General features: G+C 40.6%; 1 protein-coding gene and 1 non-coding gene across 2 annotated transcripts; one reads left to right on the forward strand and one right to left on the reverse strand.

Annotated features, from left to right (window-relative positions):
• Positions 1-201: 201 nt before the first annotated feature.
• On the reverse strand, positions 202-20,628 carry LOC133904853 (probable Ufm1-specific protease). Its single transcript, XM_062346465.1, has 13 exons — positions 20,312-20,628; positions 19,886-20,233; positions 18,561-18,814; positions 18,109-18,199; positions 17,743-17,915; positions 16,498-16,588; positions 16,250-16,372; positions 10,601-10,648; positions 10,428-10,504; positions 9,117-9,205; positions 3,442-3,553; positions 1,402-1,504; positions 202-737 (listed from the first exon to the last, which is right to left on the reverse strand). The coding sequence occupies exons 1-13, from the start codon at positions 20,502-20,504 to the stop codon at positions 508-510; spliced, it is 1,932 nt and encodes a 643-aa protein (XP_062202449.1). The 5' UTR covers positions 20,505-20,628; the 3' UTR covers positions 202-507.
• Positions 11,860-11,998, forward strand: LOC133905602 (small nucleolar RNA Z247). Its single transcript, XR_009907654.1, has one exon. It is a non-coding gene; the product is annotated as a small nucleolar RNA Z247 (small nucleolar RNA).
• Positions 20,629-21,049: the final 421 nt, after the last annotated feature.

Raw genomic sequence — 21,049 nt, forward strand, 5'->3', positions numbered from 1 at the left:
AGAGGACAGATTGATGACGCCAGACAAGCAGCAAGATAAATTATTGTTACATGGGGATTGTTGATGAGCGCATGTCCTCAAGAATTTCTTCTGATGCACAAGCCATGATAGGCTTAATTCGAGTTTGGCGTGTGGTAGTTACCAAGAAATTGTATGATGTAAACAACAATAAACACTCATCTTATCAAGGATCTTGTGTCGTTAGTATCAAGCCAATAAAGGGGAATGTCGCAAAGGAAGTTCAGAATTCGGAAATACACCAAACTGTAGGACCAACTAGAAGTGAACATGCAGGTGATGGTAACAGTGTCACTTTATGGAATTAGTTCTATAAACCTAGCTGAGAATACAGGAAGCGAAAGATTTCCTAAAAAGTGCGAATCAGAAATAAACCACATGTTCAAGAGAAAACTGTAAGCTCATGCCTGTCTCATTGGTCACCAAGCATGATTGCCTCATAATCCTTCACGGTTGAGCAATTCCTCAACATATCAAGCGCCATAGCTCTCACACCATGTTGGGCCTTTGGGGTAGAAGCAGGTTGTAGAACTTATCTTTTAAGAAGAAGTTCCGGCCTTTGCTGTCAACAGACTTCTTCCACCCGCACCATCCACCATTCACAATCTTCTTGAGATCGTCAGCACCAGTGTAGTGTGGATCGAGGATGAGAAAAGCACAGTCGCCACTGGCTTCATTGTAATCAACACCCAGAAGGGTGTAAGCCAGGACTCCACCACCTGCATTTGTTAGCCAATATTAAACGATCAATACAACAGGCTGTATTCATGGAATCAAGTGTAGCCTAAGGCAAAATCCTCCAACAAATTACACCACCCATGGATCCAATTCATTAATCTGATGGCCATTCATTGTCTTTATCAATAAGAGTATGCGCTATGTGTGGACATAGTTCTGCAGTGCTCTTAGGCTTTCCATTTAGAGGTACATCAAGATGATGATGATTGCTTGGCAGGTACATCAAGAAATGGTAGTGCGCTAAAAATGATAATTTGGGAAAAGAGGGTTACCTTTCATTCTGAGCTTTTGAATACTGAATAGCCACGAAAAATACTTCTGGGACAACTACCGTTACTCGTTAAATTAACACACAAATACAGCTACAGGTTGGAAATATGAACAATGAAGCAAGCATGAGTCTAAAACATAAATAATGAACAGACATAGGAGACCTCTCTAAGTGCTTTATACACCACATACCAAGAGCGAAGAGTCCTCAGAGGACATCAATAACACAAAGGTTCATAGTTTTTGACAAAACATAAGGTACAGGAAGAACAGATAATCTGCATTAATTATGCTTATTATCTAATTGCAAGCGTACATGCTATATTGAAGACGAAAAAATATAATAAGTAATAACCTTTAGACAAAAGCACATACCAATCATCACAGGAGTTCCCTGGGTTTCGAAATGCATGGCAAGTTCTCTGCACTTCTCGGGAAGCTCATCGCCAGATCTCACATTAATAATCTTGCAACTAACCTGCACAATGCACTACCTGTTCAGCTGATATGGAAACACAGTCCGATATGGACACATATTACTTCGTAGTATGTGGATTAACTCTTTTTTTACTAGCAGAAATAATGATAATGTGAAGCACATAAACTAATTAAGAATGGCAAGGAAATTGGAGGTACTAATAAGAAGCAATAAAAAAGGGCAATCCCATGCCTTTGAGCGTGTTGAGCCAGAAAGGGGGAGATGCAGATCGGACAAAGCAGAAAAAAATGAGGTAAAGGTGTGCTAGAGGAGACTTATCAAATATCAGATGGTAGTGCCCGCACATAAAAGCTTGAAGCTTGCCAGCTGCTCGGATTCATTCGTTATCAGTTCGATTTGACCTCAGTTTGCACAATTAACAAGCAGAATCTAACTGGACATTTTGCTCATTAGCTTAATAAGACGAACTCATTGCCAGCCTTGTGACAAAAGCTTGAGGCTAGCAAGCTGCTCAGCCTCGGCTCATAGGAAGAGATTTGTGCACTTGACAAGAACATAAGAGGGCAGTGGGATGCACATGGGTGTTAAATGTGAATGTGTCAAGGCAAGATTGATTGAAAAAGGCTGTAGTCAAACATATGAGATAGACTATGATGAGACATTTACACCGGTGTCCGAATATGGATACAGTAAGGGCCAGTTTGTGGTTGTTGTGCTGTGCTGTGTAGTGAAATCTAGTCTGTTACATGAATCTTTACTAAATATAGTATTTTTTTTCTGTTTTGGATCATAAAAAGATGCTCCTAACTAACTGCTTCACCCTAATCTAGAAAGAAAAAAGTGCTTCTAAAAAGCCACCGCAATGCCAAACAAGCCTAACATAAATCTTTATTAAATATAGTATTTTTTCTGTGTTGTGAGCTTGAGCGAGATGACCCAGATGAAAGGCCTATTGTCAAAAGCTTTGGGTGTTGTGGAACGATACAATGGTGATACAATGAGAACAAGTTTAAAATAAATGCTGCAAACAATCTAGTGCATCAAGCATGTTCAAATAAAAGGGGCCACCAAGAAGAAGCTAGATAGTTTGATGCTAAAGTTATCATGCAATGTCCAGTGAATAATTGACTGAATGTTTCACTAAATCACTAGGTCCTAGTCAGGTGCACTGACAATTACGTGATACTGATGGAATATGTTTTTTGAGGACTACAGTGATGGAATATGTTAATGGTAACCTGTAATTTAAATGATTTGCATCTTAGTTATACTTCACTAATCTCCTCATGGTACCCTGTACCGAAACGGATACAGTTGTTAATCTCGATGTCACTGATCTATGCAAGGTAAAGGCTACAGAGGGATGGTTCCCAGGCACAGCGCAAATGGGTGCAAGGTCCCATGCATCTGCATCAGCGCCTTCCTCCACACACACACACAATCAAAGAATAGCATGTCTAAATCCCTGAACATGTGAATGGCTAGCTGCATCTGAAAATAATTTCTAAGCTTAAATGCAATAACAAACTAATTTCAGCATGTGATTTATGACGTTGAAATCAGAAATTATACAAACTGAACTACTTAAGTCCTACATGTTGAACATAATAAAGGGAAATAAAGCAAGAAAACACATGAAACTAGCATTTGTTTGGTACTGCTGTTAGTTAGAACCAACAGAGCTTCAGTGACCTATTAGAACAGCAACAGGTAAATGACAGGCACAGATGCTAATGAGTTATACATCTATGTTGTTTCGCTTAAGGCCAGGATTTGAGATCCACCAACCACATTTTGGTTTGCTGGTTATTTGTCAATCAATTTTTTAGTTCCAGGTGTAGATCATGTGACCTTGCTGTCGCCTGTCTTAAAATATCTATCTATGCTAGCCAAATCTTCCCAATCCCAGAAAAAAGAAAAGCAACAGTTTTCCATCAGGTTGAAAAGAAATATTAAAAAGTAATATAGAAACTCACTCCCAGAAGTTTGTCGAGGGCAAAGCTTAACTCAATTGCTCCAATCCATTCACGAGATCCAATAAATGATGGATCCTTGTCACCAATTTCAACAAGAACTTGCTGAATCTCCCTGATTAGGAAAGTTGGAGCAGCTACATGAATCAAACTGACATCATAATTTTTCAATAATAATTAGCATTCTTCTGTCTATTAGACAGCATCTATTCCAACCAAAACTTCAATAATTACATCAATGTTGACAAGCATATTGCAGTGTGCTAACTGCTATGCCTAATATTTGCAGAGTTTTCAGCACATAGGTACATGCATGAAAACATTGCCCCTAGTTCCTTGAAGACAAAGGAAAAAATAATGGTATTAAGAGATGTTTGATCATCTACACTATCAGTAACATCATTAGGATGCTGCTTGCCTGAGACAGATTTGAATGCAGGTATGCCTTTCATTTTCTAAATTTGTGTGAGTGCAAAAAAAAATTCTCGAATACGCAGGAGAGCTATGTATCATTGTATAAAAGAGAAAGAAAGGTTACCTTTTTAATTAAGAGATAAGTTTGGTATTTTAGGATTTGATTAGGTTTAATAGTTAGTTGGATTAGGATTAGGATTAAGATTAGGACTCTTTAGTTGGCCGGCTATATATAGTTGACAATAACTGTGTATTAGGGCAAGCAAGAAAATAAACAAAGTAAAGATCAAAGACAGCTAGGCGATTTATTTATCCCAGTTACCATTCACAATATTTGGTATCCAGAGACATCGATCCTGCTCCTCCACACCTCCACCGCTCCACCAGCCCCTGCTCCACGCCGCTACTGCTCCACCAGCCAAGTTCATGCGCCTGTTCCTATGCCAACACTTCGCCGCGCCGCTGTTTTCCACACCGCTGCTTCCTTGCTCCACACTGCCGCCAATCCTACGCACCCACTGCAACAGTCCTATCACAACAGCCACCACCGCCACCACTATCCAACGAGCACACCCCTACTACCCTGCGAAGGTTGAAGCAACCGAGGCTCGTCAACATAAATGGGCGAAAAATTTCAGCACCAATACAGTGAACATGCTGCCACCACCTGGCCCAACGATCACATTAGCATAAGTCGCTTCACCACTATCAGTGCCGGCTGAAGCACTACCATCTGCTCTCGTGGCCACACACCTAAAGCCTACCATAGTGCTACCAATTCTTGCCATCACATGCATGGTACTGCCAGATCCTCAAGCATTGTCACTCAAATTTGTTGTGTCGCCGTCTGCACTTAGTGATTCAATTCCAATGAAAGAGGTCGAGGCAAAGTTGGAGGCAACACTGCTTCCATATGTGGCGTCACTGGCCATCAAACAACCACCTGTTATTTCTCCTCCGGTGTCAATTACATTGCCGGCAGCAAATGTCTCACTCTTAATCCAGTAGGTTACCTTTTTAATTAGGAGATAAGTTTGGTATTTTAGGATTTGATTTGTTTAGAGATAGAATCAACTAGGAGATAAAGTTGGATTTAGTTTAATAGCTAGTTGGATTAGAATTGGGATTCTTTAGTTGGCCGGCTATATATAGTTGGCGATAGCTGTGAATTAGGGTAGGTAAGAAATTAAACAAAGTAAAGATCAGAGACCGCTAGACGGGGCGATCTAGTTATCCCAATTACCGTTCACAAACCAAACATCACAGACTCACATCCTCCAAGATATTCCGTAAAATGCATTGCGTTGTTTCCATAGCCACCAAGCCACAAGAATCACCAGAGAATTGAAACCTTTTCTTCTAAGCATTGCATGAGTGCAAATTGCAAGCTGGTGTCTTAGTAATGATGCTGTAGATTGATGTATATAGAACCTCTTCCTTTGTCACATCCGTTTTTCCCTTTCCTCTCGAATCTTTCCCTTCCTTTCCTGTGTACAACCCGCTCGTTTGAACTCTGTCATCCCCGCGCGTGATTAAGGAAGGAGGCCACGATAGTTGGTAACCGGCACTATATTGAAGACCGTAATCAACACTAGGATCAATTGGCAAAGGAAAGGGGATCAAAAAAGGGAAATCGACGCCTAATTTCTCACCACCACCATTAATTCCGAGCCGACCAATTCAATTTGCCTGCACCCCCAAATCCCGACAAGTTTGCATCACCCAAGAGCTCCCGTGCCATCGCCTAACCTCTACAGCACCCCGCCGTTGTCGCCGTGCAGCTCCAATATTCCCCGACGTCGTTCGAGCTGTCGCCCGTGTTCGCTAGCCGCACCTCGACGTCCTCTATCACTCGCCTTCGAGTTCCGGCCACCGCACGGAGTCTCCGAAGCTACAAAACCTCTGCCGTTGAAGCCCATCGTCGTCCTGCCTCTCCTGTCTTCCCCGACACCCACAACCCCGACAAACAAGTTCACCGTCAACATCTGGTTGTGCTCCGCCATTCACCGTCGCTTCCCGAGCACTGCAGAGCCTTCTCCGTCCTTCTCCAGCCGTCTTCCGTCGTCGTCTCCGTTCTGCGCCGGAGTTGAGGTAGCCTATCTCCCCACCATCGGATCTAGAGCGTTCGGCTAAGATTAGATGCTAGATACCGGTTCACATTAGATAGCACTAGACCATCGGGTCGAGTTTGAACGTGTGTGATTTAGTTAGGTCTCGACCAAGTCAGCGTTGCCGCGTCAGCGTGCAACGCTCTGTCTGACGTCGCAAGTCCAGTCAGCGTGTTTTGCCGAGTCAGTAGCCCAGTCAGCCAATGACATCATAGGTTGCGCAATAATTCGGAATTTCCTGTTAGAAAATAATTCGTGTAAATCCGATAATCAAAAAATAGGTTTTCTTTTAATCAAAAAATTGTATAAAATAGAAAATGATTTAGATAAATGTTTAAAATAGTTTTTCTCACTAGATTAAATGTTTTCACATGTTTTTAAATTAGGTTTAATTTCTAAAATTATTTTTTTTTGATAGAATAAATGCTTTTATTTTGGAAAACAGTTTAGAAAACATAGATTAATTCTGATAATGTTTAAAAATGTTTTCTTTGATAAAATAAATGTTTTTAATATGTTTTTTGCATATAAAATTAGTTTTAATTCTAGAAAAATGCAAATTAAATTCTATAAAATTGTTTTAATCAGTTTTATGCTATAACATAATTCTGGAAAATTTTAAATAAATGTTTTAGGTCTTTTAAAAATTAGGTTTACTTCCAAAAAATAGTTTTCACCATTTTTAGCCGTTTAAAAAAAAATTTAGCCGTAGTTTTCACGTCGTTGCTCCGATTTATGCTGTTCTTGTGCCCAAATCTTTCTAAAATCGTGCTCTAGCTTGTTATAGCAGTTGTTTAATGTGTTTGCTTTGTTTAGTGCTTGTTCTTAGTATTGCTTGTTTTGATCGCGTGTAGAGGTGTTTGTCTCGGAGGCGTTCGACAACATCCAAGATCAAGACTTCGGTGACTTTGAGCAACACTTCAAAGAATCAAGTGTCCTTGAACATTTGTTGCCTACCTTTGCAAAGTTTTGTTTTACAAATTGCATGTTGGTCAAATATGATGTCCCATGATTAGGGTTTACTAACATTTCCCCAATTTTCCTTGTAGTCGTAGTATGGTTATCATGTTTTGGTAGTTTATGCTTAGTGTTGCTCGCTCATGGATAGTATAGGCAAATGATGTTTCTGATTAATAATGTGAATCATGATGATAACTTTGGAAAATAGGGTTTGGGCAAGTTTGGCATGTTGGTTGGCCTATGGACGCGTTCCAGGCAGAATTGTTGGCTTTATAAGATAATTGGTATTTACCCTGTTTTGGATGATGACGGTCTTGGACAGGCCATGTTAATGATCGGTTCGTGGAGTGACCACCCATGAAAACAGTACAACCACAAGTCTGGTATGGGACGAGCCTAGCCGAGTAATTCGTTATTTTCTCAGCATGGTGAAGATCATTTGGTGGTATGAGGATGGAATGGTGTACTTCCCGGACCCGCAAGGCGCAAGAGGGGGCTTTTGGAGTGGAGGGCGTACTCCCACGGCGGTGGAATCACAGCGGTCGACACGTGCTAAGAGAAGCAATGAAAAGGCTTTCCTGTGGATTCCTAGCGCATACTTCGAAAGTGTAAGAGTCATCCGTCGGCCAACGGGTGCTTGGCAAAACAGGAAGACACGCCTTGTAGGTAAAGTATACAACCTCTGCAGGTGGAAAACTAATATATCAGCCGTGCTCACGGTCATAAGCGGCATAGACTCCTCACATGATTAGTCGGTTGGTTTTGGATTGGATCTAGTGGATCACAGTGGTGGGAACTGTGATTTGAATTTGCTTTGTTTAGAGGTGGTTGAAACCTCGATTGTGGAGCAAGGTGGTTGGAACCTTGTCTCAAGTGTTAAATAATCTTTCATTTAGTAATTAAATTGCCTTTATAAAATTTTGACTAAAAATGGCATTTATGCAAATAAACCTCTGAGTTAAGCCTATCTTGACTTTTAGCCCTCATGTTATATTTTCCCACACTTGCTAAGTATTCTATATACTCACGCTTGCTGTCTCCCAACACCTTGTTGCTGCAAAAGGTGGAGACTACGAGGACCTCCTGAACGATGGAGCTGAGTTCTAGGCGGGTGACTTTTCGGTCGATTGCTTGTGGAGCTAGGTGTCGTGCTGAGTTTATTTTCGCTGCTTTGTAATTTCCTTTTAGACTCTTGGGTCGCTGATGTAATAAAGTAACGTTGTAATAATAGATATTGTGTCTGCTACTCACTTATGGCGCCACTACGTGTATGTAACTTGATTTTGGCATACATGTAGCTTACATACTATTTGATCTTAAAACCGGGTGTGACATCCTTTCTTTATATACAAAAATACAGGTAGAATTGCAATTTTTGTTTAAAAAAGAATAATTGCTTGATAGTTGGAATTATCATCTACCCATAATCTTAGTGGCGTCACATGTCCTCTGCATGTCTTGAAGACATAGGCATCATACTTAATTTATTAGTGTATTTATCACGCGTTAATAATTTCTATGTGTGTTTCTTTTTTTGTTCGATTTGTAACTTCGTTTGGAAGTTTTTCTGTTGTGCCTGTGCAAAGTCATTGATCACCAAAGATTTCTGAATTTTACGAAACATCAAACATGAATGTTCCGTTCCAAAGATAGTGTATGTACATAGTTTCTAAGACTGTAGAATAGAATTTGTAAGAGTTGACTGTGTTGCTTAAGGCATAACGCCGGATATAAATTAAGTTACTTTTTTTGGGAACGAGATAAAATTAAAATACTAATTGTATGGGATCTGCGGATCTGCTAGTAGTGAGATCAACCAAGTTGTTCGATACCTTCTTTTGGCAAAAGATAGCACTATAAAATCACTTCCAGTAGTGTACTACACGGCGTGCATACTCACTTGTTTGTGGATCCAACTTGTTTTTTTTTCCAAAGAAAAAGAAGGTTTTGTGGATGCTTCTCAATATAACTATACAAGTACACATATTTGGAAAAGATTTACTGGAAAGTTTAGATTTCCACAGCTAGCCTACTGATACAGTTTTAATATGGCAATCAAGATGGTTTTAAACATACATTGACTCCACAGGTTCTAAAACATCATTTTTATAAAGAATTGGCTGGAGCAATTGATATGATCTAGCTATTCAAGTCAGCAAGGAAAATAGGCATGACAATAGGAGTAGCCTCTGGAACCTGTGTGAAGGAACATCTATAGATGAATACTGTTGCAATCTATACCAAGAGACAATTGTTTGTAGAGACCGATAAGCACATCCCCATCCCTGAAAAAATAGAAACAGATCTGAGAATTATCAGCCCAATAGAGGGCCTAACAGTGTAATTTCTTCTCCAAAATAGAGAGTAATCCATAAAAACCAACTAGTAGACCTAACAGTGTAATTTCAAGAGGAAGGTTTTCGAAATGCAACATTTGCAGCTCATGTAATGCAATCCTCTCTGTTCCCTCAACTGAAGAAATGCACACAACAAAGCAATAACATGTAACAGGAATGTCCTTTGAACAATATATTTTACAAGATTTTGGTCACTCATATTTTTTTGTTACAAATATACAAGTCTCTACACAAAAAATTGTACACTGAGCATTTTATTATCACTGTCTAAGATAAACAAAATAGCAATCAGGATTGTATGGTAAAACAATAGCCATCATTGTAACTGTTAATATACTCAGGTTTGGTTAAGGGACAGGTTTTTTTTTTTAAGTAAATCTTGCCTCCTTTTACATTTTGGCTAAGACAATTGTAATGCCGAAACGTGGAGAACTTATACACATGCTCCAGAATGTTGATCTCTTTTTTTATATTAGCACAGAATTGTAAACGTCTAAATGTTGCAAATCTATGCAACACATTTGATTATTTAACCCTATGTTTCACATCATACGAAGATTTCAACATAATGGTTCAATAAGTATGGCAACTAGAAGTATTGATTCTAATGATAACTTAATTATTATTTTTTAAACTTTGAAGAAACTGAGAAATATTAACTCGTATTAATCAGAAATATGAACTTCATACTTCTTATATGTGTTTTGCATTTAAACCATCAAACATCATATTGGTATTTTTATTTTATTTTGAACCTCAAATTTTTAAATTTTATGGTAACTATGTTGTATCTGAAATTCTGAAGTGATGTGTAAAGTTGATTCAAAACAAATCTTGGTTTGTGTTGCAAGTTCATCCAACAGATGAACAGGTGTCATAACCTACATCAATCTGAAATAGGGTCATGTAAACTGGCATCCACAAAATTTGTAGCATCCACATCATATATGGATCTATGATCTGTTATGAAGGTCATTAAGCAATCTGCTATACAGGTTAAACAAAACATCCAACAGCCCCAAAATCTTCTTTAACCTAGGCATCAATATAAAGAAATTGCAAGGAAAAAGTCCTTGAAAATGAGTTTTATTCATCTAAAGAAATACTGAAGTAAAAACTAACACTCAGATAGTTCACTGCAAGACCTTACATTGTCATCAATACCATCATGAAGGTAATGATAGTACTCATATGAACCATCAATCAATGACATAATCCCTCCAGATACTGCGATAGACATGAAACTTAAAGTCATTATCTCCTTTGAGAAGATACATTCACCCGATTTGTTATTTTGCTTTAAGAAATAGAGCAACCACTAACCACCACTAGATGGAATTTCTCTATGGACATCTCGAAGCAGTGAGAAACCTGAATGTGGTAAAGATCACAATGTATGAGAACAACTATTTTATGATTGAAATATAAGGAAAAAAAGACAACAACCAGAAGATTGCAATACAGTAGTATATATGTTTTAAATGATATTATGGCTCCAAGATGGAAATTTGACAAATCTAGTAAAATGCGATTTTTGCCAAATCTATATATTTTGAAACATAGTGTTGTGGACTCCTTCATTGGGCAGCAGTACACTAGGAAGAAGAAGAAGGGTGCGGCTGCCTCTAGTGGCTAGAGCCGGCTCAGTTGGTTGGATTAGGCTCAGTTATTTGGATTAGCTAGCTAAAGAATAGGATCTGGAGAAATAATAGGGAGTGGTTAGTGCCTCAGCCGCCCAGGTGGGAGATATAACTGTTAGAATTAACATACACATATATATATATATATATGTAACATGCCACGGCATGAGTAAGGCATGAGTAATTAAGTAAAACCTATATTTGGCGCACAGGTATACTTAGCAAGGAGGTAACCGGTTCTAATTTAGATAGACTCCATGTATAGGAAGAAGCCGGATTACCTGTCCTTCTAGTAACCGAGTTGTACTCTAACTCTGTATTGGTTTGGGACTCCTTCCTATATAATTAACATACAACCGTGGGCAGACCAAGTAAGGCAGCCACGTTTACCTCTAGATTACCTATTCTTTTATGGTATTAGAGCGTTCTTCCTCAACCCATCTAGCTAGCACCATGGCCTCTCCCTCTTCTGCCGCCCCCCCAAGCTCTGCCCCTCTAGGGCAGCCTGTATCAGAGAAACTCACGCGCGACAACTTCCTACTATGGAAGGCGCAAGTCCTCCCACCAATCAGGGGTGCTCAGCTGATCCGCATCCTTGATGGATCTTCCCAGGCGCCGGAAGAGACAGTGGAGGTGACGACGACGGACGGCAAGAAGGAACGGGTATCCAACTCGGCCTATGAGACTTGGCTGGCCAAGGACCAGCAAGTACTCGGTTTCCTGGTCAATTCCCTCTCCAAAGAGGTATTGGCACAGGTCGCTACGCTTGCATCTGCTGCAGAGGTGTGGGCGGCGCTAGAAGCTATGTACTCGGCGAAATCTCGCGCACGAGTGACCAATCTGCGCATGCAACTTGCAAGCCTCAAGAAGGGAAGCATGAACATCGCAGCTTACTACAACAAGATGAGGGCCATAGGAGATGAGCTTGCTGCTGCAGGAAAATCTGTTGAAGATGATGAATTGGTATCTTTTATACTCTCTGGGCTTGATTCAGATTACAACCCTATTGTTTCCTCTGTTTTGAGCAGAACAGACCCTATCTCTCTTGGCGATCTGTTCTCTCAACTCCTCACCTATGAATCCCGGCTTGAGATGCTTCAAGATCAGCACGCCGGCAGTGGCCAATTCCAATCGTCGGCCAATTCTGCTTCCAGAGGCCGTGGGGGCTTCAATTCCCGCGGCAGTGGTCAACAGCGTGGCCGTGGAGGAGGCCGTGGCTCTGGTGGCCGCGGCAGAGGATCCAATGGAGTCAAGACTGGTGGACAGAATATGAAGCCCCGCTGTCAGATCTGTGATAAGCCAAATCATACTGCCATGGAGTGCTGGCACAGATTTGATGAAGATTATCAGCAAGGCAACAGATCAAGCAACTCAGGAGCAGCCGCCTATGGAATTGACACAAACTGGTATGCTGACAGTGGTGCTACTGATCACATTACCAGTGAACTTGAGAAGATGACAGTACGAGACAAGTATGGAGGCAATGATCAAGTCCACACAGCTAGTGGATCAGGTATGAAAATTAGTAATATTGGTCATACGTCTTTACATACCCCAGTACGAAATCTTCATCTCAAAAATATCTTGCATGTTCCTAGTGCTCATAAAAGCCTTGCTTCTGTCTATCGCCTAACATCTGATAATGATGTCTATCTTGAATTTCATCCAAACTTTTTCCTCATAAAGGATCAGGCAACGAAGAAGGTCATGCATCAAGGAAGATGTGAAGGTGGCCTTTATCCTCTTTTCAGCCCTCAAGATGGCGAAAGTCCCAAAAATAGAGTAGCATGCAGTGTCAGCAAGCCGCCCTCTACTTCTAGGTGGCATAGTCGCTTGGGTCATCCCTCTTTTCAGATTGTCAAACATGTGCTTAAGAACAATCAGTTATCTTTTTCTGATAGTAATAGTGAGTCGGTTTGTGACCCTTGTCAAAGGGCTAAAAGTCATCAGTTACCTTATTCCAAGTCCAATAATATATCTACTGTCCCTCTTCAGTTAATTCATTCAGATGTGTGGGGTCCAGCGCCTGAGTCTGTGGGACGTCACACCTATTATGTAAGCTTCATTGATGATTACAGTAGATATACATGGACTTATCTCCTGAAAAACAGATCTGATGTTTTTCAAGTTTTCCTGAATTTTCAGAATCTTGTTGAAAGGAAATTCGATAGAAAGATTCTCTCTATGCAAACCGACTGGGGGGGTGAATATGAAAAACTAAACTCCTTTTTCCAGAAAATAGGCATTGCTCATAGAGTTTCGTGCCCACATGCTCATCAGCAAAATGGTTCGGCTGAAAGAAAGCATAGGCACATTGTTGAGGTTGGTCTTGCCCTTCTTGCAAATGCAGCTATGCCCTTGAAATTCTGGGATGAGGCTTTTCTCACAGCCACCTATCTCATAAATTTGCTCCCAACAAAGGTCATTGACTATCACACGCCAGTAGAACTCCTTCTTCAGCAAAAGCCAGATTATTCTTCCCTGCGCATTTTTGGTTGTGCTTGTTGGCCAAACCTTCGTCCTTTCAATAAGAGAAAACTTGCTTTTCGATCCAAGCAATGTGTCTTTCTTGGATATAGTTCTCTCCACAAAGGCTTCAAGTGCCTTGATGTGTCTACTGGCCGTGTATATATCTCACGTGATGTGGTTTTTGATGAATCTGTTTTTCCTTTTGAAAAACTGCATGAGAATGCTGGTACTCGTCTCAGGCAGGAAATCCTTCTCCTACCTGATTATCTCTTGAATAGTACTGGGGATGTAAACCGTTTTGATCCAATTATTACTAATGAAGCTGAGGATGGAGCTAGTGTTGTGCAGTTTTCACAGGAGAACAGCGACGGAAACATGGAATTGTCGGGTTCTGGTGCACCTGGAGGCAGTTCAGTTGAACCTTCGGCTGGGCTGGATGCTGAAGAGACCACAGATCAAGTACTGGCGTCACCTATTCCATCCAGTGAAGATGTTTCTGCCCAGGAATCGCCTGAACCTGCAACAGGAACATCATTGTCGCCTGGATCTGCTACAGCATCGAGTTCAAGTGTTACTGCGCCTACTTCAACTTCCACTGGAACATCTTCAAGCTCTACTGGGTCGCCTACACCAAGCCCTCCTTCAACTCCACCTGATTATCATTCCCTTCGTCGCAGGACTCGTCTTCAAAGTGGTATTATTAAGCCATTTATACGTACTGATGGCACAATTCCATATGGGATTTTTTGCTCTACAGGTGAACCTGAGAATCTGAATGAAGCCTTGGGTGATACTCGCTGGAAAAATGCTATGAAAGAAGAGTTGGAAGCTCTCTACAGGAACAAAACATGGCGGCTGGTTCCAGCAGTTCCAAGGAGTAACTTGATCGACTGTAAGTGGGTTTACAAGGTGAAAAGGAAGGCTGATGGTAGTATTGATCGCTATAAAGCAAGGTTAGTAGCAAAAGGCTTCAAGCAAAGGTATGGCATTGATTATGAAGATACCTTTAGTCCAGTGGTGAAAATTGCTACAATACGCCTTGTTCTGTCTATAGCCGTATCCAGAGGTTGGTGCTTAAGACAGCTAGATGTACAGAATGCGTTTCTTCATGGTGTTCTTGAGGAAGAGGTGTACATGAAGCAACCTCCTGGGTTTATAAATGACAAATTTCCTGATCATGTTTGTAGACTAGACAAGGCGATTTATGGTCTAAAACAGGCACCAAGGGCTTGGTATTCCAGGCTGAGCTCGAAATTAATTCATCTCGGTTTTAAGGCCTCAAAGTCAGATGCATCCTTATTTATCTATTCCAAGTCAGGTGTACAGATTTTTATGTTGATCTATGTTGATGACATTATAGTCACAGGGACGTCTTCAGAAGCTATTTCAGCATTACTTGCTGATCTGAGAACCGAATTTGCACTCAAGGACTTGGGTAATCTAAGTTATTTTCTTGGAATTGAAGTTCAACCAACTCAGGGGGGCATACTGCTGTCACAAGGAAAATATGCTTTGGATATTTTGACAAGAGTTGGTATGAAAAATTGTAAGTCTTCTTCTACACCATTGGCTGCATCTGAGAAACTGTCTCAAGAAGATGGAGTATTGCTATCTGCAGAAGACAGTACTCAATATCGAAGTATAGTTGGAGCTCTTCAGTATTTGACTTTAACTAGACCTGATTTAGCATTCTCAGTTAACAAAGTTTGTCAGTTTCTACATTCTCCTACTACTGCTCATTGGAGTTCAGTAAAACGTATATTGAGATATATCAAAGGGACACTTGATGTGGGATTCAAAATAAATAAGTCTGTATCAAGGTTAATAAGTACCTTTTCTGATGCAGACTGGGCAGGTAGTAGAGATGATAAAAGGTCTACAGGCGGTTTTGCAGTTTATTTTGGCACTAATCTTATTTCTTGGAGTGCTAGAAAACAGGCAACGGTATCTCGGTCAAGCACTGAAGCTGAATATAAATCATTAGCTAATGCTACAGCAGAGACAATCTGGGTAGAAGCTTTGTTGGCTGAACTTGGCATAAAGCTACAAGAACCACCTTATTTGTGGTGTGATAATTTGGGAGCTACATATCTGTCAGCAAACCCGGTGTTTCATGCTAGAGCTAAGCACATTGAAATTGATTTCCATTTTGTTCGGGAAAGAGTTGCAAGGAAGCAGTTACAGATTCGATTTATAGCATCACAAGATCAGTTGGCTGATGGCTTTACAAAATCATTACCAGCAAGGGATTTTGAAAAATTCAGAAACAATCTCAACCTCTGTAGAAAGCCCGGTTGAAATTGAGGGAGGCTGTTAGAATTAACATACATATATATATATATATATATGTAACATGCCACGGCATGAGTAAGGCATGAGTAATTAAGTAAAACCTATATTTGGCGCACAGGTATACTTAGCAAGGAGGTAACCGGTTCTAATTTAGATAGACTCCATGTATAGGAAGAAGCCGGATTACCTGTCCTTCTAGTAACCGAGTTGTACTCTAACTCTGTATTGGTTTGGGACTCCTTCCTATATAATTAACATGCAACCGTGGGCAGACCAAGTAAGGCAGCCACGTTTACCTCTAGATTACCTATTCTTTTAATAACCACTGGTGCGGCTGGGCATTAGGGGGCAAGGAGAAGCAGAGTTAGTCGGTCAGAGCCTCCCAGGGAGGGCGATCTCCTCTGCCACTGCTATTCCAATTAAGTTAGCCACTGTAATTCCCTTCCAATTCATCAATAAAGTGCCCAGATTCCTAGCCATACCACATATGGCCCAAATTCTAGAAAGTTGGACCACATGAATCCCAAATATAACTCAAAAAAGCACAGAGTATAGCAACGCATATTAATACCATTTCTTGATGCACTTTTCTCTCTCTTTCCAGTGCTGCAAAAAGTCAATGCATTAGAAATTCGCAACAAAGGTCGATCTAAGGGAAGACCTAGCCTTATGTGCAGGTTTCTTCTCAGCTCACCTGTAAGTAAATAATAAGGAATTGCTTAGGTAGAATCATACAAACAATAACAATGTGCCCCATGTTTGCTGACATGCTTACTGAAAGCAAATATGAACTTTTCAGAAATACTCAAAATTTCATACTTTGCTTCTCCTCTATCTCCCCGTATCTTGTATCGTATATAGCTGTTACTGGAATAAGCAATCCAGGAGGAATGAAATGGTATGGACAAAGCTGCAAACAAAGATTAGAAATGTTTGATAAGAGATTCTGATAAAAAAATTAAAACTTCAAACTGCAATCAAGTTGATATGAATGATACAATAACAAAATCATGGTGAACGATTAAGAGAAATTATATGGGTGTATATGCATTGGAGGAGAAAAATATCCAGGCAGGAAAACACCAAACATCAATTACTCGCTTGCCCAAACAGCTCCACATTAGTGACTATTTTTCACTTCCCTATTTTGTATTAGAAGTAGTTAAGTATAATCCATAATCCATCAACAGACTGACAATATAAATGCAGATTGCCTATCGTGAATGCATGGGCAGATCATTGGCAAGGGTGACAACAGGAATGAGTATGTACATATATGTGTGTTGTATGTTCTGTTAATAATAATTCATAAATCAAAATGAAAGGAGGACATATTTATGCAGCTGGATGGTGCTTCTAATGAGTAACTGGCATGGGATGCATAGTTCATAGTCATAACTCATGGCTAACATTTTAGCACCAGAAAAATACTTTTCAGAAATGAGCTAAGCATGGTCTTCAACATATCATCGCTGCTGCCAATATTGTTACATGGAGAATTGATGTGGTGCACCAATCCTATAGCTTTCGTTACATTTCCTGGTTCAGTTCGTTGTTTTTACTCCTTCCGTTTCAAAATAGCCATCAAACTACTCTATGCACACAGACCGAGGAGGAAGATATCTAAGTAACAGTTAGTAAACTTGGACCATGCTTACCCGCAGTAAATGACATATTTCAACTGCCCAACATCTTCTATAGGACTGACAGCAAAGGTAAAGGAAGGGGGGAAACTGTAATCACTAAAACCTTGTTTTCCTTCTAAAGGAGACAACTAATTGAAATATTGAATCCCCATAAACTGCTATATTGAAACGGAGGGTTTGTTCACACCTGGTTCTAAGAAAATTTCCAGTACCAATATCAACCCAATGTGAAAACTCTTTTCAACTCCATAGATGGCAGTAACTTTCTTGGTGACATCTTAAGATCTTATGTTTATGATACCTTCAGGCTTCCAGTAATCTACTACTGCCGCTATGTTTGGTTCTACAAAGATACCTATGCAGCATGTACATTTGCTACTTCAGTAAACACGACCACCAGACTAAGCGAATCACATACCTGGGGTTGTTGAGTTATCTCTGATACAATAACCTTCTTCATAATGGTCATCTGATCAACTAATCCTGGAATGACAAGTTCAGATACAGCAGAAGCTACAGGACAATCTTTTGAAGAGTAGCATAGTATATCGAGCTTCAAGTTGATTATTCTCAGACTGGCTAGTGCTGGTGCTGAAAAGAGAAAGGAACATATTTTCAGTAACACAGGAACAAACATTGCCTGACTTGAAGTGAATGGGAATGGGGGGAAAGTAAGATGAAATCATGTGGAAACGTGTATGTCTGCTGGTAATAACTTGGGCAAAATGGGGAATATCAACTTTCAACTTTGAGAAGCAGAATATGAACAAAGGAAAATAACTACCTGGAAAGTACTCTACCACTGGGGTGGTGCCAGCCATTGAGCTATTGACCGATTGATTGGACAGGACAGTTACTTGAATTGCATCTGCATTCTAGCAAGTGAAAATTTCAGGAAGCGTGATCCAAGATGTAGTAGGATACAGAAGTACGCATGGAGAAGGCACTCTACATAATCCTGCCATAGAAGTTTTGGAATGAAACATGTCTTCATTTAACAACTGCCTTGTAGCTTTCAGATAGTCCTTCATATATTTAATATTTCCAGACAAGTCATTAGGACAATTAGAAAATGCTCTTCATCAAAATCTAATTATCAAATATTTCAACAAGCAAACCTAAATTTTGACCCCTTAATAAATTGAAGCAAGAGAGGTAGTCAGCCAATTGATAATACCCACATTTCTAAAAAAATGTTACAAAGCAAGCAACAAGCTTGATTGAGTCTCAGCTTACCTCTCTTGTCAACGAGAGATTGTACCTCTTTGCTGAGAAGAATTCTGAACAAGATACACTATTTGCACTGCATTCCTTTGTGCTTGTGTCATGAGGTAGATGCGAAACAGAACTTAAATTATCACCATATAAGATAATAGAACAATGCGATTCATTAGGAGATGTAGCTGGCCCTTCAACTAGGTAAGAGACATGAGGATCTCTGAATTTAGCAGCTGTAGTTTCAATAAGAGAAGAAAACCTTTCTTCAATGCCTGCAAGATGTAACGATTACATAATTAACCTATTTCCTTGAGAACCAGATGTTTCGCAATTCATCCAACACAATTGTCTTTCGCATAAAAAGAGAACATAGATGTCATAAGAAAAAGGTACTAGTGCTGGCAGATATAATTATGTCTCGAAATCTTCTAAGGATGGCAGGTTCTTCCACCTTCACTCTAGGGAATCTTCTGTGGATGTATCCGAGATTGCATGCATGAGCGTTGGGAGATTTTCCGCGGAAGATGGTATCATCTAAGCATGTGGGTATGCATGTGGCTTGTGTTATGATTATCTTTAGCTTGCTAAGTTCATGCAAACTTTGTATGCAAGTTTCAAATTTAGGAATAATATTCATGCATGTGGTGACAATCATAATATTTTGTTTTTAGAATTGAATCTGTGTATGTTAATATTCTTTGCGTGGTGCAGGCACTCAACTAACTAAATATTCTTGTTGTGTTTCCTCTATGAATGAATGTTTTTCAGGATTACGAAATCACATAAGTGAAACAAGCTAAGACTGTCCAACTATACCAGATCATGATGAAATTTGGCCCCTTATCCAACTAGCAATTTAGTTTTAACAGTCACAGCCTCACAGGGTTGAGTAGAGAACTGAAAATTGTTAAGAAGAATGTTTGTTCTATGCACACATGATGGGGCACAAGCGGTATATAAACAAAATGTAGTAATCTGAAAAGCAAAATAACATGTGTCCATGACTCCATGTGCAATGAAGGAAACACAGTACACTCCATATTCACCATATGCATGTCAGCGCTCAAGATGATTACGTATCACGCATATTGTGTTAATATCTACTTTTGTGCATCCATTTTGTACTGTCACGAGTGTTTTAAAATGCACTAGGCGCTAGCAGGAGGCAGGGTGGCGCCTGCCCGCTGCCTAATCACTGATCAAGTGGCTGCTAAGGCTGTCTAGGCAGCGATTAGATTCTAGGTGTGAGCCGGCTAGTTGGGTGATTTTTGAATCAGTGACATTCTGGAAAAGTTGTGATCGCGGTAATATATAGGATTATCGGTAGACTTTCATGCATTTACCTGACATCTGATCCGCTGGAACGTAGAGTGGCAGCTTCAGTGGCAGCTCACAGCGCAGGAGGCAGCCCTTCTCCCACAACAACCTCCCAGGCTCATCCTCCCACACAACCTCCGACCCTTCCACCACTTCCGACCCGTCGCTCTCAGAGGCAACAAACCGAATCTCCCTGGTAGCGGCATCCAGGTAGCCCCCAACCATGCCATGGCTTGCCGCCTCGCCGAACAGCCTCTCTCTCAGCGCCTGAGAAAGCTCCAGAGCCCGCGTGGCGTCCGCATCGGAACTCTCGCCGCTAACGAGCAGCGCCCCGACGATGTCGAATCCCCGGAGCAGCAATCCCCTGATTTCGTCTGCACGGTGCACAGAAGTACAGGGAGATCGTCAGGTAAGACCGAGAGTGCCTGGCTGGGAGGTTGGGTGACACTTGCCTGCTTCTCGGGGGAGATCGGGGTCGGCGTGGAGGGAGCGGAGGGCGGCAGCGACGGTGAAGGGAGGGAGGACGCGCGGGGTGCCGACGAGCCATCGGAGGGGGGAGGGGCAGGGCGGGGACAGGAGAGACGCCTTGGGGCAGAGGAGGCGGAGGGCTGGGCGGCCGCGCGACCGGGCGGCGGCGGATTCCATCGGCGGCGCCGGCGTGGGGAACCGCTGCGTAGACCTCTGTGTTGTGTTGGGGCTTTTGTTTGTATTTTTTTTTCTTTTTCTTCTTTTTCCGGTGAGCCCATTTGGCGAGGCCGTCACTGCCCATGTCAATCGCTTCTGAAATTGTTTTTATAAGTCCATTTTACTCCTTTAAATATCATGTTTGATCGGGATAACTGAATTTTCAAACCGCCTATTTTATTCCTCTAAACTATCAATACCATCAATTTTACTCTCAAAATAGTTTTTCTCAAGATTTAATGACGTGGTGGTGGTTTCACCACATGACAGTCCCGTCAGCGTGCTCACATCAACATTGCAAGTAATTTGATAATTAACAAAAATAAATTGTTCCGAAAAAAAAAATTTATGTTTAAAAAAATCAAAAAAAATAAAATGATTTAGATAAATGTTTTAATATGTGTTTAACTCTGTTTTTATTTCTATAAATATTATTTAATATTTATAGTTTAAAAATTATTCTAAAAATGTTAGAATAAATGTTTTAATTTTTAAAATAGTTTTAT

The sequence above is a fragment of the Phragmites australis genome, chromosome 22, assembly GCF_958298935.1.
Source record: "Phragmites australis chromosome 22, lpPhrAust1.1, whole genome shotgun sequence".
In the NCBI taxonomy this organism is placed as follows: Eukaryota; Viridiplantae; Streptophyta; class Magnoliopsida; order Poales; family Poaceae; genus Phragmites; species Phragmites australis.